General features: G+C 40.2%; 2 protein-coding genes across 4 annotated transcripts in view; one reads left to right on the forward strand and one right to left on the reverse strand.

Annotated features, from left to right (window-relative positions):
* Positions 1 to 2,156, forward strand: part of Hdc (histidine decarboxylase) — a 16,876-nt gene extending 14,720 nt beyond the window's left edge. For both annotated transcript variants that reach the window (XM_076442251.1, XM_076442252.1), the window contains exons 13-16: positions 513 to 683; positions 912 to 988; positions 1,377 to 1,491; positions 1,636 to 2,156. In XM_076442251.1, coding sequence (XP_076298366.1) covers positions 513 to 683; positions 912 to 988; positions 1,377 to 1,491; positions 1,636 to 1,988 — 716 coding nt within the window. In that variant the 3' untranslated portion in view covers positions 1,989 to 2,156. The remainder of the gene's footprint in view (positions 1 to 512; positions 684 to 911; positions 989 to 1,376; positions 1,492 to 1,635) is intronic.
* On the reverse strand, positions 281 to 27,270 carry Qvr (glycosylphosphatidylinositol-anchored protein quiver). Of its 2 annotated transcripts, none has more exons than XM_076442253.1 (6): positions 26,938 to 27,270; positions 23,776 to 24,056; positions 18,857 to 19,008; positions 16,462 to 16,509; positions 15,604 to 15,750; positions 281 to 14,446 (listed from the first exon to the last, which is right to left on the reverse strand). In XM_076442253.1, the coding sequence occupies exons 3-6, from the start codon at positions 18,879 to 18,881 to the stop codon at positions 14,190 to 14,192; spliced, it is 477 nt and encodes a 158-aa protein (XP_076298368.1). In that variant the 5' UTR covers positions 18,882 to 19,008; positions 23,776 to 24,056; positions 26,938 to 27,270; the 3' UTR covers positions 281 to 14,189. The 2 variants fall into 2 exon arrangements, with proteins under 2 accessions (XP_076298368.1, XP_076298369.1); XM_076442254.1 differs by having other exon boundaries at positions 26,925 to 27,270.

Consider the following 27,270-nt stretch of genomic DNA (forward strand, 5'->3'; position numbering starts at 1 on the left):
ATGATCCTTACATTTTTATTTCATCGAAACTGTTGAAACTGTAGGAACATTATCATTTAGCATGACACTTTCATGTTAAAATTCGAGAATCGTTAATATTTCGTTGAGAATGCGGATCTGTTCCTTAAATTGAACAACGAGTACACCTTGTACTGAATACTGAAGTTTATTATAAACATTCGAACTAACGAGTTTGGCTTGATTACTTAAATTTTTCATTTCGTCCTCTTATTCGTTTAGGTTTCCGATACGAAATTATGCAGCTTGCGCTAACGATAACGAACAGTTTTCTTTCTGATCGCATTGTTTTACTTCTTTCTTTTTGTTTGTTCCGTAAAAATGCATGTTCCAAAAATGTTTGGAGTACAGAAAGCTCAGGTAAGACGAGTTTCCAGCTACTTCATTGTTATCTGTCCTTTGATTTACGATCTTGTTGGCAATATATTATATTAAATCATGTGTCGTGCGAATGGCATCGGCGGGGAGCGATAAATGGAATTTAAAATTTTCAGACACTCGGGAGAAAAACGAAAACTTCGGCTCGAGCTTGCTGTTGGCCAATTCACCGATGTCACCGAAAATAGTGAACGGCAGCTTCGCTGCTATTTACGACACGGCCGACGTGTTCGAAGAATGCACGAAGGCTTGGGGTCAATTGCGACTGGAAGCCAGAGATAGTCCAGGTAAACAATAGGAAAATGATTTTCAATTAATTCCCGTAACCGAGAAATATTGCAATTCCATTTGTCTAGAACAGGCCCGCGCAACTTCTTCCCCTCTTTTTTTAAATATATCCCAATTCCTCGCCCATGGGGGCCGTGTGGATAGGCTCGCGAGCCGCGAGTTGCTCAGGCCTGGTCTAGAAGCTGAAAGATTTCTGCTTTTAAACCTCTATTCCTCTGTAATCACAGCTATGCGACGTCGGATTCGAGGAATACTCATGTCAGGGAAGCAATTCTCTTTGGACTCGCGTATGGACCTCGTACAGGTAGCAAACTTTAATTTTTACTGTGCATATAAAATTGTATAGGGGTCATTCCATGCCAAATCGATCACTTTTTGCAGGCAGCAATCATCGATTTTGTTCTAAATTAAATATGTTGTAGTCCATGTGAAATTAGGGGGGGTTTAAGTCATCATTTAGCCGGTCTCGAAATTTTTTAGAAATGGCAGACCGTCAAAGTTTTCAATTTTTGCCCATTTTGGCGAAAACGTGCCTCACTTGCGATTTTTTATCTCCGGAACTATTTGTCCGATTGAGATACATTTTTTTTTGTTTTATTCGGAAAGGATCGGGCTATTACAAAATAATTTTTTCAACCCTGACAATCAACTTTATAATGTCGAAAAATTTAAACGGTTTGTCCACGTTACAGGGATACGCCTGCTGTCGTCCAGCCATCGATATGTCCTCCGAGTTACCGTTGAAGGAGGACGAGGACACGTGCGCTACCAACGAGACGGGATCCGACGCGACCCGATCCAATAATGGCAAGCAACAACAATAAATATCAATAATCTACCCGTATCTCTCCTCTTCACGTATTAAGTCGTACCTGTTCATATAAAACAGTACCGAAGTAAATCGCAGTTTGATCAAAGATTCACAGAGCTATAATTTTGAAATTCAACCAGATGCTTCTGGCGAAAGCCCGGCGACCCAACAGAATTCGCAGGAGGTTTCAATGGCGGACAAACAGTTGCGAAAGCAAAACTCTAAAACACGTTCGAATCACGGCGCGGTGAACGGTTCCATCCGAATCGGTCTTCAAGATTGCACGAACGATTTAGCGTCCATGATCGTGACAGAGGCGACTCTGCCGAGGAGCGAAACTATAGGCGCCATTTGCCATCGATCCTACACCAGCGATTTGTCGATCACGCAGGAGCGACGCGGGGATCTCGGAAAGGAAAAGAAGAACAACGAAGGGGCCGCGGGGGGTTTCTGCAGTAAATGTGGCCACTGCATGGCAAAAGAAGACAACTAGTCGGATGATTAATATAAGTCGGATTACGATCGATCGCGTTCCTTCGTTCGCTTCGATGGATTCAATGTTGTTCAGATTAATTCGCGATCCCCGCGATACATATTGTTGCAGCGAGAGTAACAAGCTACGAGAATAAATCTGAAGTTACTGTCGCACTGTCTCATCAATTATTTTCGAGCCCTCCACCAGTTCTAGAACATCCAATATCAACTCTTCAACTTCATTTTAAACTTGAACTTTACATCTTCAACTTGAATTTTTCAATTTCAACTTTAATTTCTACTCTTTCATTTCAACTTCAATTATTCAATTTCATTTCGTTAATTTCAACTCTTCAATTTCAACGTCAATTTTTCAATTTCAATTTCAACTTCAATTTTTCAATTTCATTTCGTTAATATCAACTTCAATTTTAATATCAACCCTTCAACTTCAATTTCAATATGAACCCTTCAACTTCAATTTCAACTTCAATTTCATTATCAACCCTTCAACTTCAATTTCAACTCGTCAACTTCAATTTTTCTATTTCAATTCGTTAATTTCAAATCTTCAATTTCATTTTCAACGTCAATTTTTCAATTTTAATTTCAACTCTTCAATTTACACTAGCAACTAAACGCTAACGTTTTAGTACGACAGTAATCGTGTTATACATATTATATAGAAATGAAAGCTGAAACTTTGGAGAATATGGGATAATTATGGAGATTCTGGTACGAACGTTTTTTAACCTTGAAAGAATTCGTTAAACTTGCACAATTTCAAGAAAATCGTGGTTTTTTCAATACCACAACATAAAATTTCATCTTAATTAAAATTTCAACATAAAATTTTTTTTTAACATGCGACACATCATTTCCCGTAGATTTTTTCACGCTGATTTCAAATCCGGTTTCAAAATTTGTCCACGACTTCAGGATTTGGCAATAATCCGGGCCTATTAATAAAAAACACAATAGGCAGATTTAGGCAGAGCAAACGGGACGAGTTCAATGGCATATAAACTTTATTGAGGATCTCACGATATGACATGTCAATTTGCCAGGCCGGTCTAGGCCCTCGATTATCTCCGCTTCGGTATTCGACGAATACACTTAACAATAACTGTTATAATTTCTCTTATATAATATCATATATTTCTCCTTTTGTGTGTGTGTTCTGATTCTTCTCGTAATTCGCGTGACGAAAATATCGTTTCGGCTTGTCCACGAAATGACGTAGAGAGAAGTAGAGGGTGTGTGTGTGTGGGGGGGGGGGAAATGTGTGTTTGCACACATCCGTCGTATATTTGCATTGAGGTAAGTCAACAAAGTATATCACTTTTTGCATCTGATAGTCTATTATATTCGCGTTTAACAATCGATTCGCGTCGGTACAACGTGCTCGCTGAGTTTTCAGGCTCGACACACCACCGTCGGTAGTAACAACAATCATTAAATCACAACATTCCCTCGGTTACGTTCGCTCGTACCCAACACTGAACACCTCCAACGCCCATCAACAGGTTAACTCGACACTGTTGAGCGGAACAACCGTGAACCAGAGTCACCAGATTAGGTTACGTTAGGTTAGTTTATCCCCACTCTACCTTCCCCTTCCAAGAGGAAGCCTTCCCTTTCCCCTCATCTGGCGACTCTGCTGTGAACAGACCTTCATGGGTAATGGCGGGCTCGTCTATACAAATCCACAGACGATCCCCCGCTAATAAAACACGAATAAAATGATCCGTCGTCGAAGGCTGAAGCGCCGAAACTTTGATATTGACCCACCTTTGGTAAAAATTTCATTTCATCATTAATATACGAACCACAACAGGAAATATAACAGTCTTAAAATCCAGCCGATTCGTCGTAGGTACTCGGAATTTGAAAAATTACCCATGCTTCGGGACGATCATCCAACCAGAACCTCGCGTGCTCCAGTGATGCCATAACGAGCTCCAAACGGAGCTCCCGAACTCCCCTACATACCCCTTCCACTATTCCATTCCAACACCGTGCGCAGGCGCGCACTCCGCGGTCCCCATCGCGCACGCGCAACGTGTCTCCCATTCGTCCCACTCATTCCCCATCATCAGACAGGGGGTACATTATTTCACCGTGACTCCCAGCATCTGGCATCACTGGTGTGCTTGCACCACCACGGATGGGTACTTTCCGGATACCCTGTGTTCGATATTTACGCGATCAATTGCCACCTGCACTCCTCTCCTATCCTAGCTAAGCGCTGCTTAACATTAAGTCCATAATCTGGTATCATCACCATTGTACTACGTCTGGTAAAAAATTAATAAACGCCAGGGCAAATAATTGCTCGCCAACAACTTTCATTCCGAAAGATACACTGTGTTTTCGCTCGTTCGCATGTGCTCGATTCCGCATCGATTCCCGCGCTCTTAACCACTACGCCAGCCACTAAATAGCGCCTGTCGGCCTCGTTAACGCTCTATCGTTATCGAGAAATTATCTACTTCCGCCGCGGCGACGATATGTGCATTAAGGAAAATTATTTCACTCTATCACTTGCGATTTTAACGCTTTTCTGTTTCCTTTTTCTATTGTGGACAAAGCGGGACACGTTTGATCGATTAAACGCTCGGACAGATATATATGTGTGTGTGTGTATGTATGCAGGGTGGTCAACTTGCACGTCTTGAATATTTCCGTTGTTCGTAATAATATGGAGATGCGCAGGGTGACCCAAAAATGTCGTACTCCCTTGAGAGAGTAATATGTACAATACTCTTTCGACTTACACATTCAAATACAACACGTATGATACAAAAAGGCGAAGCTTCCGTTTACGTCCATCGTCAGAATTGGATGAAATTTTGGGAATATGTACCTTCTTTTTTTAACTAAAATGACGATTGTCAGCAGGATTTTTGGCGCCTCGAAAAAAATTTCTTACCATTTCAATGTCAGTTCCTACCTTACCGACAACATTTTTTTACTATGAGGTCAACAAAGCTGCTGATGATCCATTTTTGCAATTAATTAAATATGTACATTCTGGAACTTAATATGAAATGTTTTAAAACTTCCAATTGTTAAACCAATTAATTGACATTCTATTTTAACTCACATTTTAAATCATTTAAATCATTTTAGTCAGAAAAGAACCTATTCCCAACATTTCATGCAATTCTGTGCACGGACGTAAACGGAAACACAGCCCACAGAAACGCAAGGTTACCTTTACATCTCGATTAAATATTAAGACACGAAGTAACTAACGATCCTTATATCCTTACACCTTATATGTACTTATGTTCGAAACTTCTTGTGATGCAACGAGTAGGTTACGAGTAAACTTAGGTGCTACAGTCAAGTGACTCACCCAGTACATTTATTCGGACTCGCAGACCTAAAAATGTACCTCCTTGAGACGGGTGATTCTTGAATTTTTTGCCTTCGAGAAAATGTTCCCCGCGGATTTGTTAAGGAGTTGCTGACGAGAAACACTGCTGGCCAATCGGAGCGCGGCCATTGTGGAGGGATTGCCGTTCGACCAATGTAGTCGCGCTCTGATTGGCCGATGCTTTCCGTTATAATAACTCCTTAACAGAGCCGCGGAGGACATTTTGCAAAGGAGAAAGTGACTCCAGATGACGTCAGGAATCAGTTCTTTCAAGGACATACAATATTTTTGGGACACCCTATACACAAAAGTTGCATGGTATAGAGGGGCGAAATAGTGTGATGCAAACATTTTGCGTGTGTATGAAGGCGTTACGGAGATTTCAAGGCTAGATGAATTTTTTTAAACGGGAAGACCTATTTTTTGAATCACGGTTCGATAGAGAGTATTGTAGTGGGCCAACTAATGCGCGTCAGTAATAAATTGTGGATATAAGAATACTAGAAAATCAATTTGGAATATAATAATTAACAAGTTTTTGGTTGTAGCAACGTTTCTAAATGTTGGTAAACATTGGTTGGACCAATGTAGTATTATCATACGTAAATTTCTTGTTGATTAACCAACTGCAATAATTGTACGCCCAGCTCTGGATAATTTTGGAAAATTCTCATGAATATTCGTCGTAGGCTCTATGTTGGGGATTTATAGACAAAACCACCAACCAACTCCCAACCATTGGCCAACCATAAATGCTATTAGGGTAGGTCTTTACAATTCAAGAATCGAAGATGACCTCCGACATGCCTTCGCACATGTAAACAGTGGTTTAGATCACAGTACTTCATTTGTTTACATCATTACAAGTAACGGAAATGCTGATGGTGTGCAAGCTGCGTGGACCACCCCGAATATAGCAATCAAGCTGCAGCCGCTTCTCGAGATAACCTAACCTAACACTCTGTAGCGTTACCCAGTCAGCAAAATCTAATTCTCTGAATCTGCAGACCAAAACCTGTCGCCAAATACCGAGCCTAACTCTATAAAGTTTGGTGCCAAAATTCCATACCAGTTGCAGGTCAAATTGAGACCAAATTTTGGCCCGCCTTGGCCTCGTCATAGAGGGCAGCTCGGTCGCACTAAGATCGGATCTAGTCTTGCTCTAAGAGTAAATATCGAGCAAAATCGGATTGGACCTTGCTGTAGGAGCAAAAATCGAATTCCATTTAGACTTCTCAATTACATAACGTTAAGTTGTATGTATTTTAAATCATTTTTAAATATTTACAAGTCTTAAAATAATGGCAATAACGATTTTGCCCGATATTTACTCTGAAAGCGAGGTTATGTTCGTTCTCAGTGCGACCAACCTGCCCTCTACAACGAGGACAGACCCTGCCCTCGATTTGGCCTCCATTTGGCGTGGAATTTTGGCACGAAACTTTGTCGTTGACGGTAAATTCGGTGCCAAATTCATACGCAATCGAGAGTAGACCTGCTTACCGGGTAAACCGGGCGAAGCGTCGGAAAGCTGAGGCGTTAGAACGGGAACGAATTGGCGTTTGCCAATCGGAGCTCGCAAAGGGTTAATCGAATATGATAGAACGGAATAGAAAACCTGAGACGTTTCTGCGATTCCTTACGAGCTAGACGTCTGTCCTGTCGAATCCTACGCGCGGTCCAACAACGAAAACCAACCGTAGAGAACCAAGTGGAAAACTATAATTAGCTATGTCGACAACACACCGGAAACTTTGTAAAGTACTGTTGTGTGTCCGCTCTCGGAGCAGAATTGGGGAACAACGAGATATATATATATTACGTGCTGTTTCAAAACGCTACTTGACCATCGAAACATCATCTCATGCTGACCGGAACCACTCTGGACTCCTCTCGAAAAAAAAAAGAAAAAAAGAAAAGATCAACCAGAACGACACTAACGAAGAATTAATATAATAATAAGGCGAGAAAAATCAAACAGTCCGGGGGCAACGGCATACAAAATTCGGTTACACACACTGACACGTAAATACAGAGGGGGTAATCTTGACACTTGCATCTTGTAAAATATCGATCCATACACCATTCAGTATGCGCAAAATGTTTCGTCAACAGCGAGATAAAACGGGTAATACAGAGCGTGTCGTACAATAGGTACCGGACATCTCGGCGCAAGTAACATCGAGTTTCCCAACAGACAGAAATGTACATCAATATCAACGATCTCCTTTGATCCTGATTAATATGCAAGCACTTGGATATCTATATATGAGTTTTCGTGTAGAGAAGCGGTACTAAAGAGTATCGGACCGAAGACTCCCCCCCAAGCAGTTTCGATCTTTGACGAGCGAATGTGACGCCGCCGGCTGTCGTTCACGTTCTCGGAAGAGTCGTTCAACGAATTGACAGTTTTTCTTTTTGGAAAACGTCGTAGCTCGAGGTCAGAGAATCTAGACAACACTAGGGCAGTGTTTCCCAAAGTTTCGATATCTGTCCCTTCTATAACTGTCGTAACACTGAGTATCATGGTAGCACCAGGATTGTTGCACTAGAAGAAGTGCATACCCCTTTGAAAGTCTTCCTGTACGCTTTGGGAAACACTGCTCCAGGGTATAGGCTGTTGTTGGCGCGTCAGGTCCGAGAATCTAGACAACACTAGGGCAGTGTTTCCCAAAGTTTCGATATCTGTCCCTTCTATAACTGTCGTAACACTGAGTATCATGGTAGCACTAGGATTGTTGCACTAGAAGAAGTGCATACCCCTTTGAAAGTCTTCCTGTACGCTTTGGAAAACACTGCTCAGGGTATAGGCTATTGTTGGCGCGTCAGGCCCGAGAATCTAGACAATACTAGGGCAGTGTTTCCCAAAGTTTCGATATCTGTCCCTTCTATAACTGTCGTAACACTGAGTATCATGGTAGCACCAGGATTGTTGCACTAGAAGAAGTGCATACCCCTTTGAAAGTCTTCCTGTACGCTTTGGGAAACACTGCTCAGGGTATAGGCTGTTGTTAGCGCGTCAGGTCCGAGAATCTAGACAATACTAGGGCAGTGTTTCCCAAAGTTTCGATATCTGTCCCTTCTATAACTGTCGTAACACTGAGTATCATGGTAGCACCAGGATTGTTGCACTAGAAGAAGTGCGTACCCCTTTGAAAGTCTTCCTGTACGCTTTGGGAAACACTGCTCCAGGGTGTAGACTGTTGTTGACGCGTCAGGTCCGAATCATGCAAGATCGAGTTGCTTCAGATTCGTCTCTCAGCACATCCGCCGTTACTTCGCATGGTACTCGTATCGGTAGCATTACGTGGATACTTTCCGGCTGCGAGGCCAGACTCAGAAATGAGATTCGCCCGTGTCACATGCTGATTCCGTTTGACGTCGCTGTGCCCCTGCCACCCCTGCGCTCTTTGGAATCGCTTGTGCTCAAGAGGAACAACAATACCAGATAATAAGCTGGTCAGAATTTCTCAGAGTTCGTTAAAGTTCATCTAGAAACATTGCAAACTAATCCTAAATAATAACGCATAAAGATCCGCAGTCTAATAATAACCGGCGGGTAAACTTTACTTTACTCAAGATTAGTCCTGATAATAGTCAAGATAACTCCTGAACCATTGATCCTAGAGGTTCGAAACTTCGATCTACAGGTTCTTCGGGTACAAATCTACTAGATTGCATACCAAATACATCATAATACGTCCGGTAAAGTAAAGACCAGCCACAACTTAATCAGATTTGCTGTAACATCTCTACTTTTCGACTTGAGCCTGAGTTTCTCCGAGGAGCGCAACAGCGACTAGAGGAACCACCGGCTAACGACAAAGCTGGGGCTCGAGAGTACGTAAGATGGTAGCGAGAAATTGATAGAGAGGAGTCAGAAACGCGTGGCCTCGCAGCCGCGCGTGCGACAATGAACAAATGACGCGACACGAGCCGCATGGCTTGCCAGAGAAACACCGGTTAGCTCGCTTTATCATCGCAAGCACCGAAGCTTGTTTGGCAAGAAGCTTCGCCAGGAAGCCTCTCTGTGAGGACATGCGCGTTCAACTTGCCACCGTGCCAGCCAGACGATCCACATAGATCGTCTTGAGTCGCGTGATCGAAAGCTCGTTTCGACGAGCACACTCGAGCGAGTCGACGTCGCCTTCTTGCGATCGAGTTGCTCGTTTTCAGCGTGTGTCCAGAGAATGAGAGAGACAAATTCCGCGCCTTTCAAAGCCTGAAAGCCAGACCTACGTCAAGACCCGTTGTTCGCACGGGCGGCGTGGCACGTTCGAAGCTGAAGGCCCACGTTTGTGCTTGATTAGTTCGATCTGCCTCGCGTTGCATTCGTCGGGGTGGAAGGTTTCGTGTTCGGGTTCACTGTGTTTCGTGCCGGGACTTTCGACCGGGAAACAGACTTCCTTTTCAATATCACAAAACTCTCGAAGAGACTCTAAAACTTGAAGAATGTGGGAATCGTAGTGCTAAAGTGACAGGCAATCGGATTTCTCTTTCTCGCTTTTACTTTGGAAGACTGTTTCGTCGTCGAAAAGTCGGCTACGAACATGGAGCTCTACGTTTTTGTCGCAAGAGTACTAGTATCCATGCAAGTGTCATGCAAGGTGTTGCTGCACGGAGACGTAAACGTCGCGGACAGAGGAATATTCGGCTTCTGTTTTATTCTCGGTGCTAGATGAATTGGAACAATACGAAAATAGTTTTGTAGAGTTCGATTCGAAGTTATATTCTGGCTTGAATCTTCCTCTGTCACCGCTTCGAACACACTATACCGAAGGTGCTACAATCCATGCACTCAGAGTAGCTCCTTTCTACTTGTGAACACACTCCTGCTAAATACGTGATTGTAGAACTCGCTAACACTACTGTCGTACACCGACGCTCAGGCGCGCTGTCGAAAGATCTGCTTACAACCATGACTTTTTAGGTGTTGGACAATTTCCTTTTTTCATTGATTTTTTTAGAGGTGGGACAACATTATTATCTTCCACGATGTGGGCAAATTTAGTGAACCAAATTCGTAAAAAGAAGAATTGGATGAAATTTTGGGGATAGGTTCTTTTTTGGCTAAAATGATGATTGTTAGAAGGATTTTTGGCGACTCGAAAAAAATTTTTTTATCAGTTCAATGTTAGGATTAGGTTAAGTTAAGGGTTAAAAATTTTTTTTGACCCGGATTTGGAAGAATATAAATTGGTGAAGGGGCAGGGGGAAAAAGGAAATTTCTAAAATTCTTTCTAGACCCCCCGAGTAGGTACTCGTTCAAGAGGGCGTTTAACAGGCGTTAAACCCACAAAATAAAAAGTGGGGTTAAATAAGCCTCTTAAGCAAAATAAATACAAAAAGTTAGGGAAATTAGGGTTGTAACCTAAAAAAACTTTGCGAGCGGGAAAGCGAAGTCTAATAGCCTTCCGAATAGGTTATAAAATAATACGGTTTGAAAAATGGTATAAAATAGGGTTTAATTTGAAATTATGATTAGAATTTAGGCTGCGTGCGGTTATCGTAGGGACAAGCGACTAGATTTAAGAGCGTGGTACTTTGTTGAAATCGTTTGGACACAACTGAAAGGAAAAATATATATCCGGTCATGTTAGGTGGAAGGGGGGCGGAGAGTCTGGCCCGTCCACAATGAAAATTGCTGTTGCCATTAAAAAGTGTTTTTCAAAATTGTCCAATAATCACCGCGGTCGGTAATCTGTTAATTAATTGCAAGTATGTTTCTCGTGATCTTTCGAAGAGCACCTGGGCGAGTGAACTCGAAACGTAGAACACGAAAATGCTGTCGTCGGTGCTCGCTGATTGCCGTCGACGTCACTAATGGCGTTGATGTCGATACCGGACCGAAACCATGCGGTCTGCCCGTGGATTACCATAAGCCGAGTGGTGCCATTCCCGTTTTTCCCCCGTTTCGCTCTCTTGGAGTGCAATATGCGCACAACACCGGTGTCCCATTCGGATGGCGAATGATTGACCCTTAGCACTCGAATGGCGGCTCTGAGGCGCCACTAAAAATTGCGGTGCCATTATTCAAAAAAGTATCTGCTCAATCTCTAGACATTTAGGTATTGTATGAGACGTTATACCAATTTCATAAAATTTCAAAAATCACAGAGAATGGAAATACCCTAGCTCTAGGAAGGAATGTTTAATTTTCTCAGTCGAAGTAGCTCCGAGTGCAAAGGGTCAACGTTGACAAGACGGTTGCAGTGACGAAGAACAATGAACGGTATAGCAACACCGAGAGAAAGAGAGACTTCTACCGCAAGATACATCGAATAGTAAAAAGGCGAATAGCAAAAGGTTTCTTTGGAACTGGAATAAAAAATTTGTGCATAGACGTCGAATGTCGCTTCACCCTCAACTCGAGAATCGAAATTTCTGCCCCCTCGGAGACGTGTCTTAGGAATTAGCGCTAGCTCGTCGATGCTACGTTCGGTAAACGAGTATTTACAATGTTACGATGTTGATTATCACGGACCTAATGACTGTGCATAACCCTTGAGGCGAAAGACGAATCAACTTGTCGGCCATCTTGGGCGGGGCCACACTGTGGTGCGCTCTATAGGAGACTTTAAATACTAGTGTAGCGTCTGTAGCACGTGGTCGCGGTACGCCAGAACCATTTTGTGCCTGGTACACGTGTGGTAAAGTTGGTAAATCGTCGTGGTTTTGTGTATAAATGCCAGTGTGTGTTGTGAAAGTTTCTGTCCCATGCTAAAGATGTAGTACAGACGCTACAGTAGTATTTAAAGTCGCCTGTAGAGCGCGCCACAGTGTGGCCCCATGCAACATGGCCGCAGTCACCCATAAATCTACTTTACGCTCAGTCCTTAGGTCCGTGGTTGATATTAAATTTATCCTGGCCGATTCTAGCACTTTTAAAGCAGCAGATCGCCATCGTCAACGCTTACTGGCGCTTTCCGACAATACAAACGCACGGCGTATCAAATTTCTACTAGTTCTTCCAATGCTACCAGCGTTTTAAGGTTACGAAAATGGCACCCGAATGCCCGCCCAACAATCGACCTCTATGCATCGGAGCGTCTCTTTGTGTCCACACTCGGTTTATCCTTCGTCACTACGAAAAATTTCCACAAAATGCTTCGGCACTCTCAGTGCTGCCTGGCTAATGTCAGGCTTTAACACACAACTAAGGACTTTCCTAGGACTTGCAATGATCGAACAACATTCTGCGAGTGTTCATTATACCTATGCGCGTAGTTTCGTGTTCTATGATGGCTTGGAAACGTGGCGGAACTGGTACGGAACGAGGTGGTCAAGCGGGTGAGAACTCTACTGACGAGACATTCAGATCAGTGTGATGCTTGGTCTAGGTATCCAGGGTACACCTCTATCCAATAAAGCTACGGCCAAAGTGATCACGGAGATGCATTACGAGATTCGGAAAAGGTTGCTCCGGAGATGCCATGAATGCAAGTAATGGACGAATCAAAAAGAATGTCGTGAAAACTGGAGATCACGGTTTTGGACGTGCATTGAGGATACACGTGTTCGCGCGTCTCAGCTGAAGGCTGCTTTATTTTTAATGGCACAAAAAAGATATCTATGGCTCCCTTGGGTGCGCCACTGACACGTGTACACGTGTGTTTTCAATACACGTGGAATGGGAATCCCCAGCTAAAACCATGCAGAATCACTTTGCCAAAAGAAACTCGTGGTGGCAGAACTTCCTAACGGTTCAAGCTTGATTGACACAGCTTCCGCTACGAATTTTGAGTCGAACTCGCGACAAGATTTCATCAGAATCGCGTTCATCAGCGAAAGGGATTTGTTTAGCTTAGCCCCTAGCAGTTCGTTGACACCGCGAGGGGCTAACCCGTGCTGCTAGCTTCGTGCAAGACAGATGAGAGTCCGAGGAACGAGCATCGCATCGTGGGTGCATGTTCTGACAGGGACAAACTGAAATTCTTCTCCAGTGCACGTAATCACGAACTGATTGCAGCAATGCCGAACGGTGTTCTCCCAGGTGGCGACCAACACAAAAGGTAAAATCGTGAGAGTGATCGAGAGTCGGATGATTTGTCTACACAGAACACGGCCGGGATCTCTTGCTAGGTTCTATGCCTGAGAATGAGAGAAATAGAGAGACAGAGAGAGAGAGAGAGAGAGAGAGTAAGAATTTGTGTGTCGGAACGAGCGATGCGCAAAGTGCGAGCTCTTCGAAGGAGAAGAAGACATTCTTATCTTCTTTTAAACCCTTGCCGTATCGTTTTCTTTGCAGTTACAGCGACTAACAAAGATTAAAAGAAATATTTTGTTTATTTTCAATTCTTTTCAAGTGAAATGAAAAAGCGCGTTCATATTTACTAGGCGTGACTCGCTAAAATACGGCAAGGGGTTAAGCTGAACCCCTTTCTAGTCGGGTTTATTTCGTTGGGGGTTCTCCTTCTCTTCGAAGTTCGCGGCAGTTTGCCTCTAACGTTCTATTGTCGTAGAAAGAAAGTACAGTTTCCTTTCGCTATAAGTCGTATTCGACTTGACCGAGGCTTTGCTTTGTTCTTCGACGATTGGTCGAGAGAATCACTTTGTTCCCGAGTAAGTCTAGAGATGAAGTTGTCGACCGAGCAGCAACGTCTCTCGTTGGAAAAGGTGGAACCCTTTCGAAAGAAGAAGATTTTGTGTCGTTGCGAAGAGAACATCGTCGCCTTATACCGAAAGGAAACTGTAGCTTGTTTGATTCGAGTTGAAAGTGCATCCGAGTGCTGGGAGATCGCTCTTCCCGACGAGGAGTTTTCGTGTCGCCGACTAGAAACTAAACGTCTATGTGGATATGATCGGAACCACTGCGGGTGAATCGAGAGTAAATCAGTGTTATACAACGTGACCATTGCAACGTTCTACAAAGCAAGCTGGGACCCCTAAGATGGCCGAGCGTAGTACAAGGATGGTCGACAGGATCATCAGGAGTACGGGATTCGAACACGAGGTCGGGGAGACACGATTGCACATATCCTCCTCACAGAAGCACATGTGACCAGTGCCGGTTCTTTCCATCATGCACACGTGGTCCACCATGAACAAATTTATTTGTAGCTGCGAAGTGCAGGTCCGTCTCACACTTTCGTACGCTGCGAACAGAAAAGAAACCATCTTGAAAAGTCTGGATTACAAAATGGGAATTATACACAGCACCAAACTTTGTAGCCTAACATCGAACGTCTTCGCATTAGGCTAGGTAGTTTGCAGCCAAAGTTCCATGCCAAATTGAGGACAGGGTCTGCCCTTGTTATAGAGGGCAGGTTGGTCGCACTTACAAGGAGAGGGAATTTAGATTTCTAAATTATATAATGTTAAGTTGTGTGACAATAACGATTTTGCCCAATCGTTATTATCATTATTTTAAGACTTGTAAATATTCAAATTATTGAAAATGCACACAACTTAACATTATATAATTTAGAAATCTAAATAGAATTTTCGATTTTCCCGCCTACATTGTTAGTGCGACCGACCTGCCCTCTATGACGAGGCCAAGGCAGGCCAAAATTTGGTCTAAATTTAATTTAATTAGAAATGCACATCGTTCAAGAAATATTCTAATATCAACAATCAAAAGAAATTGTGCAACTCCTCTCTACCGTACACTTCATTTATAATTGTAGATAAGATTAATTTCTCACAGAAAAATGATTAACTGCTTCATAAACAATATGAAGAACATCAACTATTTAACTATAGTCTTTCTATTACGAAGTTTTCTTACATTTAATCTATTCGAGGTATCGAATCCCTTGTACTATAGCTCAGCCTCTAATGTTCTTAAGGATTATAGTACGAGCTGTCTTTTGATGTCTTCTTTATCTAATCATCAGTTACTAGACTTTTGCCGAGTTTCATAGAATGCTTCAAGCTATTTGCAGACATTAATTTAATTTTTGTAAATGGAAGGACGTGCTAATTTTTTTATCTTATCATACTCAGCAACGTTTTCTCCTTCATTTTCATAATTTAAGTATTGGTAAGAGAATGAAAATTTCTCGAGGGAATGCGACATTTATTATTTATTATTCTGCAATTTATTTCGTCCTTTTAGTAAAGGACGATTAATTAGTAAATTAGGATTAGTATTCTAATAAATACGGAGTAATATCGGTCATAAAAATTTATTTCGTCCTTTACTAATCCTAATAGTGTCTCCGAACGATCACTGTCAGTGCAGAACACGGCAGTTTGACAGTAAACGCGCAGTAAACATCGAAATTGAAGAATTGCTTCGGACACTCACGTGACTTCGCGTTGCGAACCATTTTCACGCAGCATCCATTGCAGGTCATCAGGGGCGGTTGGTCCCTCGGGAGCGCGGTGTAATTGAAAGGATCCTTGCATCTCAGGTCCGTCCACGAATCGCATTCGTAGCAGTAAACCGAGCGAGCTGTAAAACACCGTCACAATGAAGCCAAACCATTTCTCGCCACACCAACTTCGGATAGAGAAGAGACAAGAGGCAAACTGTTTTCGAAAAATGCCGGAAACACTTCGATACGCGTCGCAAATCATTTTATACTTAACCCTTAGCATACTATGGGGGGTCGCTCAGGAATCCCAACTCATTGTTCTATTGTTATGAATTTCTAGAAGTAAAAACACAGATTTTTAAAAGAATTCTCACATGCTTTCTGGGGAAACAAATCAAAAGCATATCTGATGAATAAGCCAGCGGTTTTTATACGTTTATGACAGAAATGAGCAGGTGTAATTTAAAACGTAAAACACATTCGACAAATTTAACAATATTTACACATCATTTTCAAGGTTAGGACAAAATGATCCTGGTTGACAGAAACGTCTGGATTTCGGAATTAAAATTGCTTCGAGTGCGAAGGGTTGAAATCTTCGTCGAGTATGCTAAGGGTTAAGCGAATCTTCTTCACATTAACTGACAAATAGAACCGCAAGCATTTATGTATAATCTTTGACTGTTATCGTTGGAAGTAAAGAAGAAAAGATATCGAAAAATTCGCGAATACAATAATGAATAACGACAGATTTGACTCTGAAGACGTAAGCCCTGCTGTCTAGTGTTGACGTACAACGTTGACAACAAGGACACTGAAGAGGAGAAGCTGGTTTTTTGATCACTCACTCTGGCACTCTGCGCGACAGACGGTGGCAACCGCGAGTACAATTGCCGCTGAAACGAAACATCGGTGATTATTTTAGACGATGGCAAACAGAGATCGGTAACTGCGAACAGCTACGAAACGATAATTCTGAACAACATAAAACGGGTGCACAACGCTAGGACTACCACTATTGTTCCTACTGCTACGGTCTTTGCTATCGTCGTGAGTTTACTTCATTGGTATTGAATTTAATAATAAATCGATTATAAATGGATTTAGTTAGTCTTATAATTCCGAATTATTTTACACGATTTATGGCTAATTTAAAATGATTTAAGGATTTCCAATGTTCTCGACAGATATTCTTTGATCGAAGCTTCTTTTCTGAATTAAGGAATCCATCTTGTGATTTGATATCAATTAAAATGTCTACATACAGTGTTATAATCAGAGAATTTTCGAAGCTCCTCGATAATCGATATTCCCCAGGCAAATAACCATTTTATGCTATTTTCATACCTTCCAGCACGCAGCGTATCTTTGTTGTGGCATGTGTGGGAAATATTGTTGTTAATAAGAAAATGACAAGTCGATAGTTTCGAGCTTTATCTGTGTTAGCAATTTTAGAAACTTGTTCGTACGTACCTCGTACACAGCGTGCCTAATAACGTAATCGATTCTTAGGGGGAACTATACATGTACACAAGCAGTCTACGAGTATGCACGCATTATGCGGTGGAGAAAGGTCGTTCGAAATCAATTTTTTCAAACCTATATCATTGTTTTATTGGAATTAAGATTGTAATAGTGATTGTCATTGTTTTACAAAAATTATAAGACCGAATTTATTTAGATGTTTCGCAATTTTTATAATAATTCGTGCTCGAATAAAGAAATTTATTGAATAATTCCTAATGGAAGCAGCTCTATAATTTCAATAGTTGAAAAATACATTTTTTGAAACAAATAATTTGACCGGTCACGGCACGGTTAGTGTTAAAAACGAAATTTCTGTATTATAACACATTAACAATTCACATATTGGAAATCTGTTCACACTTCACCTATTGGAAGTCTATTAATAGGATTTTAATGGTTGTGGCATATTAAAATGCAGCTTAAAAATCTCCTCTTGAATAATTCTTTTACAAGAAATGGTTCAAGTATTTTAGTAGACAGATGAAAATTTACAAAAAAAATCCTGCTTCAAAAATGTGCAATATATCTTTGACTGATGAATCGTAGATTTTTTAAAAATATTGCTAATCGTTAAATGATTGAAACATATTATAAATATATAGATTTCTTATTCCTTGGTAATCTCACTATACGTGACAACTAAATTTTTCTTTAAGACGAATTTAAGAAATTATCACTTTTCATTAAATGTATAATTTAACAAACGAAATCGATTTTAGGTTACCTTTCATCTTTCACTGTTTTGTTATAAGTAGACTGCGGATTTTTATACATTTATGGGTTCTAAAAATGGTCAAAAAATGCTCAAGTATAAAATTCCACAGAATTTACTACGGTTTTTATTTATCCCAGAATTACAAAGATTATTATCACCGAAAATAAGATTGTACGTGATCCCATTTTCTTAAAATTTGCCTAGAAACATTGAAAATTGCATAAACATCCGCAGTCTAGTTATAAGGTATTGTTGCTTTCCTGTCGTTCATAGTTTAGTGCGATTAGGAGACTAACAGAAGAGAGAACCTACTTTAGAATGTATTAACTGAGGAACATTTTACTTCCCAAATATTATTCTGCCACATTTAAAAACAATGTATACATAGCCTATACATACACCACTACCGCTGCTGCATGTATCACGAATTACACGAAGACACACTCGGCATCATCTTTTGGCAATGTTTCCATTAGAATTTAACGTGTGACGAAACGCAATACTATTTATATTCTGTATAATTTTATATATATATCGCATGCAGACACGGAGACACGGAAATTCGATGCTCTAATAAATGTCAGTGTATAAACAACTTCACAAGAAGTGTAGAAAATTAAATTCAAATTTTTGAATGCATATAGAAACTCTAAATCTCGCGAAATATTTTACAAAAATCGAAAAGAAAGAAATCGAAATCTTTCCAACATACAAAACGTATTAAAAATTGCTAATTACTACAGATTTCTTTTTCTTTTAGAATTTTACATGTTCTACGAGCATAATCCGAAATCTAAATGGTAAATTACACTGCAACGAACTATAATAATGTATCATCGCTTAAGCCCGTGCTAATAAGTTTTCTATAGTTGTGCTCGTATGTGGGTTCAATGTGTTTGGGGGGGGGGGGACTCCTTCAAAAATACCATAGATCAAATACGAATAATGAGAATAGTCACTCGAAAAATATTTCTTTAGAGATCACTGTTCTCGTAACTCACCCACTATAAAATAATTCGTCTCCATGTTGTCCCTGGCGATTTCTTCTCACTTTTTTTTATCCAGTGTCATGACGCGCGACGAAATCACCCTTGAAGCAAGAACGCTCACCGGATGCGAGTCACGCAGTTGCATTCGTTCGCCACGCGATCAACTGCAATCAAAATTAGAAAACTATTTGTGACAACCGTACTCTGCTTCAACTGAAACACTTTCAACGTGATTAGACTATATACCATTGGTTTCGCAACTTGAACTTCACCCTATTGAAAGTCAATTTCACCTTCTTGCAATTAAATTTCACCATTTCCTAAATCAATTTCACCCTTTTGCTAATTAATTGTCAAATCTAAAAGGGTGAAGCTGATTTGCAAAAGGGTGTGTATTTGAAGTGCAAAAGCTTTGCGAATATTTGTTGCTTTTCAAGTTTGTAGAGAGTTCTTTACATTAACAACATAAATTCGGGATACAGAGAGTTAAGGAATGACCTCGTTTCATTTTATTGTTTCATCGCCGTCTATACTCCGTGGCCATTAATTTTACCCGTCGTCCCCTACATTGATACATACATAGAATTGTAGAAACAGCGAGTGGGGACATGCGGCATTTTGTTGGCTCACAATCAGCTGTTTCCCGCAGTATTACTAATTCCAAGAATGATCCCGCGAAGACCAATATACCTGCCAATTCGATTATTGATACGAGTTATGGCGAATCAATCAATTAATTGATCTCAATTGACATCAATTGACACTGAATAATGTTGTACAGTAGGGAGCATAACTGATTCCGCACACTTTAAAACAGAATCACTTTTATATGAATGGACCAAACAATTTCAATTTCTCTGTAAGGCTAGAATTAGTTTAGTAAACGAAATTTTTAGCTGGGCCAATAACGAAGATTTAAAAGATGTGCCTGGTCAACTGGTATAAATTATATACGCTCCGAAAATTTCATTGAAATTGGTTAAATGGTTTAGGAGTTATAAACGATCAAAACGCTAAAAATTACCACTTTTGATCGTTTGTAACTCGTAAACCAATTAAGAAATTTCCATGAAATTTTCGCAGCGGATATAATTTATACGAGTGGACAATTTTCGTCGTTGACCCAGCTAAAAAGTTGTGAAAATCAATTTTTACTATTGTTTTCCACAATGCCGTCCAAATGCATTTTTTCAACATATTTTTTACTCATCGTTTACTAAGCTAATTCTTCTAGCCTTACAGAAAAAATTGAAGTCGTTCGGCCAATTCATAAAACGGTTGTTTTGATTGAAAGTGTGTGGAATCAGTTATGCTCCTTGCTGTATATTTAGACAATAATTAAAGCAGTTGACAAAAAGAAAATTACCCTCAATATTCTGTAAAATTTTATAAAATTATTTGTAAAATATATTTTGTAAAATTCGTAACAAAAATACGGTCTACAAAGACTTAAGAGAAGACAAGTATTTCTCCAGTAAGAAAATGTCCCCATTTCGTATAACACAGGTTGTACCGCACTATACATACTACAGCTGAAGAGGAATGGATACTTGAAGTAACGTCTGTTATTCTATGCAACATCGACCTGGCAAGCGAAATATGTTGTTTGCCCACAAGCTGAAGTATCAGACGGTGAAGGCGACACGCTGAGCACTCAATCTTTTAACACCCTACACGTGCTTATTTACATTATTATTCTCAAAATACCACGCGCATTTTGAATGTTACCTAATCTTTTCGATTTGTGGGAAAATATCTCCGATATTTTAATCATTAAACATTTCTTCCTAGCTAGAATATTTCCATTCCCTATGATTATTCAAACTTTGTGGATATGAAATTCTTATAATACCTCATAAAATACTTAAACGTTTAGTAATTGGTTAGATATTTATCTAATAATGTAAACGATATTGTGAATAATGGTACAGCAATATTTTGGTGGCGCCTCAGAGTCACCATTCGAGTGCTGAGGGTTAAAAACTTAAAATAAAAACAAGAATTCGGTGCAACTAAAAATAGTAAAAAGATTAAAAGAATTGAAGAATACGAATACACAGGGTGGAGTCCATTTATCTTGAGACAGTCAATTATTACGGAAACCAGCAGGAATATGAAAAAATGTTTCATACAAAATATTCTTCGTATGAAAGAGCACATTTAATGGTTCTATGCACATTCTTCCAAAATGGCCCTTTAAGGGTCAGATGAAGGGCAACGTCATTTTTTCAAATGGAAACCCATATTCTTATTCTACATCGAAAAATAATAATATGAACGGGACTGCGGTATATGTAAATGGTTAAAGGGGATTCGCATTTGCACACCTCGACAGGGTTTCATATCCGATTCTCTCTGAAGAGTGTTCGTACCGAGACTTGTCCGGATTCTGTAGAGATTGATCTGTTTATCCATGCAAATATTATGAACCGACATGCAACGCGTATTTCAATGTAACGCGTTCGTGACTGAATACTGTCGCGCGTAAACCGGAGCGGAATTCGCGTGTATTGGAGCAAGCGATTGTTACACGGAAAGTATTATCGCGCGAAACAAGGAATAAAATAAATTGTTCTTTCCCCATCTTGAAATATAGACCACAAGGGAAAATGTTCTGGGTATAAGCTGTCCCCGGAGCTTTCGTTGGAAATACACTCAGCTTATCGAGTACATAAATAAGGGAGCTTAACAGGTTCATCGCTAACAAAGCATCTTTGTTCGAATTTGTATAATTACACTGCGAACGAGTCGTTTCTTCTCAGAAAATTCAACGTGATAATAGCATTAAAACCTGTATATTCCTGCTAAAAGGTTTGGAATGAAAAGGAGGTCGGAGGCTTTCAAAATGATCCGAAATGATTTTAAAAATGGTTTTGCAAAATGATTTTGAAACGACTTCAATTTCTCTATAAGGCTAGAAGAATTATATGTTAGTAATAGTAATAGTAAATAGTAAAAATTGATTTTCCAAATAACGAAAGTTTAACAGACGTATTTGATCAAGTCATATAAATTATATACGCTCCGAAAATTTCATTGAAATCGGTTAATTGGTTCACGAGTTATAAACGATCAAAATTGGTGAAATGTCGAAAATCTTGCAAAACTGCAATTTTTACCACTTTAAATCGTTTATAACTCGTGAACCAATTAACCGATTTGAATCAAATTTTCGTATATAATTGATACGATTATGCGCCCTCATACAGGCCCACGACCGTGTCTTTGACGCGTGCATGTGTCTGTATGTTTGGTATTCTGTGATTGGGTGTTATGCGGTCTTATCCTCCAAACCCCGCCATATGGGGTGTCAAGGGAAAGAGGGAGAAAAAATAAGAAATTTGAGCACAAACAATACATAGGTTAGTAATCAAAAAGTTTAAAGTGCGTTGTGGACCCCCCGAGTAGGTACTCTATCGAGAGGTAACCGCTAGAGGAACAAGAATAGCGAATAAAAAATATAGGTTAATTATTAAAAATTTTAGATTGCGATTTAGACCCCTCGAGTGGGTATTCGTTTGAAATGATATCACTAGGGGAACGTATCAAAGTAATAATATAGATAGGTTATTTATAGAGTTAGTGAATTTTTATGTAAGACGTGAGAGAGAGAGAGTTTAAAAACGAAAGAGGTTTGTTACAATAAAAGGAAACAATACCCAAAGGGTGTTGTGCGGTCTTATCCTCCAAACCCCGCCATATGGGGTGTCAAGGGAAAGAGGGAGAAAAAATAAGAAATTTGAGCACAAACAATACATAGGTTAGTAATCAAAAAGTTTAAAGTGCGTTGTGGACCCCCCGAGTAGGTACTCTATCGAGAGGTAACCGCTAGAGGAACAAGAATAGCGAATAAAAAATATAGGTTAATTATTAAAAATTTTAGATTGCGATTTAGACCCCTCGAGTGGGTATTCGTTTGAAATGATATCACTAGGGGAACGTATCAAAGTAATAATATAGATAAGTTATTTATAGAGTTAGTGAATTTTTATGTAAGACGTGAGAGAGAGAGAGAGAGTTTAAAAACGAAAGAGGTTTGTTACAATAAAAGGAAACAATACCCAAAGGGTGTTATGCGGTCTCTTCTGGTCTCTTCTATCTGGATGCCGCGGTTCGGGCGTGCTCGTGTCTCGCGGCGCGGTAATTTCTGCGAATCGCAAACTTCAAACACAACTGGCATAGGTAAAAAATTGTCGCACCGAGTTCACGGGGTACTCAATCGAATCGGCAGAATCTCTGCTTCAATCTGACTTTCGGATCATGGAATTCCGATCATTTCTCGCCGAGATATAGCCAGTTAACGGAAAAATGGAAATTGTGCAGATTTCAAGCATATTTTCAAAAACACCTGGTATATCGAAATGTTAATGAAATTGAAAAGGCAAAAGAAGTGCCTTGAAGAGAAAGAAACGCTCTTTCTATTGCGTCTTTGGACAAGATTCTACGATAATTTTTTCGCTTTCTGGAGCCAGTTAAAGCTGATAAGCCCATATTTACTTCAATGTTGAATAACTCGAATACAAAAAAATCGCACAATAATCAACAACCACGCATTTTACACAGGAAAGATAGCCCTTCCAAATGATATTAACGCGATTTATCAAAAAAAATTTGTTCCTCCCGGTGTGATGTTACAAAGTTGCACAAAATTTTTGTTAATCGTCCATGTTGTCTTTATCTAGCTATAACTTTGTAAAAAAGCGACATAGCAACAATTTGAAACAGAGCATCCAAAAACTATAGGTTTCACAGCAATTCTGGCCGGAGTTATGATCGTGTAAACTAGTAGCAATTTAAATTCTGTTGAGGAGCGTATTATTACTGTTTTAAATGACCTAATTTTTCTCGTAAACGCATAAAATCCGCGGTCTAATTATGTACAAGCGAAAGAAGCACGAAGACGATGATGAAAAACTGAATAATCGCCATACCTATTGAGATAGAGGAAGGAGTTCTTGGCCCTCGTGGCGTGGAGGAAGATTCTTCAGCGAGATATAAAAGTCACCGGCTGTTGAAGGAAATGCGTCGTGATTTAGATCGTCTGTGCTCGACGACGCTCTGCTACGACGAACGACAACTGTTCCGGTGTGAGCCGTTTTCACTGTCGTAACGTAGCGATTTCATGTTCCTGCGAGGCACGTCGTGCATCGGATAGTACCGCGGCCTCTTCTCGTTCTTACGTCATCGTTTGCGACGGAGCAGCCTGACGATCCTGGAAGAATTTCAAGCGCAAAAATTCGGCGGAAGTCTCTGACGGATTCCTTTCAACCCTCGAACTCTGCATCGTCTGATAGAACTCAAACGATGATCTAGTCTGACTGAATTTCTCAATACAGTTTCTGCACGTGTATTTAGTGTATAGCATTCAGTCGAAATTAAAACTAATTATGTGTAAATTATTCTTGATAATGTAGCCATGCAGTTTTTGATACGCGAATAAAATTTAATGTATCGGGTTGGGGCAAATAAGTTCGTTCGGTTTTTTGTGATTTATTCCAATGTAAAAAACCGAGCGAACTTATTTGCCAACCCAATAATACCATTGAGTATAGCATGCCCCAAACTTAGGCTATATTGCGGGGCTTGTTGTACACTAAAAATGTTAATGTAAATGTTGGTCAAAACACGACTAATAAACGTTTCATAAGAAATGAATATCTACGCAGTTATATTATTCACATTATAGTGGGTCACCATTTATTTATGGCACCGAAATAACATGTTACTGCGTGAGAAAAAAAATCTAATCTATGTAAACGAGATAGACACGACCTTGTGCTTCAATGGCGAGAGCATTGCTATTCATTTCACGGATATTTGTTATTAATAACTCTGTAACGAAGTGTCCCCTTTTCTTCTCGTTTGAAAATTTCAATCAGAATATAACTTTTATATGAATGGACGTCAAACGACTTCAATTTCTTCAATTTCATCTAATAAATAAGTTGGAAAAATGCATTTGGTCAATAATGAAAATTGAATTTTACAATTTTATTAAATGGCACAATAACGAAAATTTAAAAAATGTGTTTTGTCAACTGGTATAAATGATATACGCTCTGAAAATTTCATTGTAATTGGTTAATTCGTTTACGAGTTATAAACGATCAAAAATAGTAAAACTTGCCACTTTATGGTGCACTAAAAATTACCAATTTTGATCGTTTGTAACTCGTAAACCAATTGAGCAATTTCAATGAAATTTTCGCAGCGGATACAATTTATACAAGTGGACAATTTTCGTTATTGACCTAGCTAAAAAGTCGTAACAATCAATTTTTACTATTGTTTTCCACAATTCCGTCCAAATGCATTTTTTCAACATACTTTTTACGCTCATCATGTACTAAACTAATTCTTCTAGCCTTACAGAAAAATTGAAGTCGTTTGGTCCATTCATAAAATGGTTGTTTTGATTGAAAGTGTGTGGAATTAGTTATGCTCGTTACTGTATACCTAAAACAAGTGAAATTAATTGTACACACAGGGAATTCCATTCAAAGTGGACCATGCAATTATCAAATGAAATTATATGTTGGTGTCCTAGAATCTTTTCATACATATGTATATCCGATACATTTTGTACCCAGTACAGTTAGCGTTAAGTATTTAGTAATTGGTTAGATCCCAACATATTTAATAATGTGAACAATATTTTGAATAATGCCACGATAATTCGAGTGCTAAGGGTTAAAACAGAGGAAGACAAAAAAGAGGAAGTGCACAGTTAAAGCGTCTTTAAGCTGCGCATGATGTGAATGATGATGCGCGACACGTTGCGTGAAAATGATACGATTGTAATTAGGCTGCCCGCGCCGAGCTACTTGAAACAAGCAGCGTAGATAGGCCTTTATTAAAAAAAAATTTAAGTTGACCTTCATATGTCTTTTACGCGTCTATCTGTAAAAAAAAGAAATACACTAAATAATGTATCCCTTCAGACCACGGAACTTTTCTATACAAAACTTTTTCGTGCAACGCATACTTTGGAAATTATTATAGGTGTGCAAGTTGCGTGGATCACCCTGTATATAATCAGCGCCAAAATTTCTAATAAGAAAAAAATGCTGCACCGGAGGTCCACGATTTAAGAAGATAAAATGTTTCTTGGCATCGACTGACGACAGGTTACTATTGATTGAGATTTACAATCCACTCCATTATTTACAACCGAGTTAACTCGATTGGTTTGCCTAAAGAAATCGGGTGGTGGAGCACGTGGAGGCTCCAGTGCTTCCGCAAAACTCAATTTAACGAATGGCCTTAAATCATCACAGGTGATTGATCGGCGGGGTCAATATGTGCGGCGATCGAGACGGCTCGCCATCTCGCATGTAAATGTTTACGTATGTGAGATGCATAATGGAAAGCTAAAGCCACCACTAGAAAGCATCACAAAAATCTTACAGAAAGTCGTGTAATCGCTACAAAAAAATATATAAAACCAGTAAAGACAAACCGTGTCCAAAGAAACAACAAATCTCCGTTTCAATAATATTTTTTATCGACACAGGGTGCTATGTTATCACCGAGCACAACAATAACCAAAATTCGGACACCTGTTGCTCTAGAAAATTGTCCAACGTGACTTGTTCAGCTTGAAAATTACCATACACCGAGTAAATTGTCAACGCTTATTTAATAAAGAAACTGTGTGAGATTCGTTTGTGCGACGACGCAAGACGAACCGTGTGTCGGTGCGTTCTCTGACAAAGTACAGTGGTCGAAGATCTGGCCACGTGAACAATCGTTTCGCGCTCCTCGCTGGTATTAATACAATTTGAAAAATTTAAGATTTAGATTAACAAGTCAAGTTGGATTTTTGTAGGGCTTCGACAGCTTCGCGACGAGAGTGCTGCGAGTCTGTCGAGCACGCATGCCTCTCCTGGAGTGAATTAAACTGCGAGCGATGATGGGAAGAGGCCCGTGTAGACCCCATAAACATTGAAACATCACTAGGTTTATGCACAATCCGAGTAGTCGAGCGCAGACTATGTTTCTGCGGGTCTAAACGGGATCCCTAGGTAGCAAGAAGCGTCACGAGAATTGGTGTAGCAGTCCGAAGGAAGATTCGAAATACCTTCAATACGTACACAGTTCATAGCGGAAGGATTCTGGACACCAGGGGTGTTGAAACCAGAACTGAACGAGGAAAAAGGGAGCAGCGTTCGGGGTGCAACCACTTTGGCGATTCGTTCTCTCTCTGTCTCTTACGGATCTCTCGATCACTGCACCACCAGCATGGCGACGGACGAGCCCACGACAGGGTACGACGACACGATGCGTTACTCGCAGGTGCAGTGATTGCGACTACGCTAGCGTAGTTCGAGCGTCGGGGGAGAGAGTCGCGCGGCGCAGTCCGCGGAGCGCCACCCGAGCCGCCGCGCAATCGGATAGAGGAGGACTGCGGATCCAGGTCGATCAAT

This window comes from Lasioglossum baleicum, chromosome 17 (assembly GCF_051020765.1).
Source record: "Lasioglossum baleicum chromosome 17, iyLasBale1, whole genome shotgun sequence".
Taxonomy (NCBI): domain Eukaryota; kingdom Metazoa; phylum Arthropoda; class Insecta; order Hymenoptera; family Halictidae; genus Lasioglossum; species Lasioglossum baleicum.

Bases quoted from the DNA above. Each gene is read 5' to 3' on its own strand.
- Qvr (XM_076442253.1), bottom strand. From the start codon at position 18,881: ATGGAGACGAATTATTTTATAGTGG. The intron at 16,510-18,856 runs GTGAGTTACGAG...GTTTCGTTTCAG, and splicing joins GACGAATTATTTTATAGTGG to CGGCAATTGTACTCGCGGTT. The intron at 14,447-15,603 runs GTGAGTGTCCGA...TTCTGTTCGCAG, and splicing joins GGTTCGCAACGCGAAGTCAC to CGTACGAAAGTGTGAGACGG.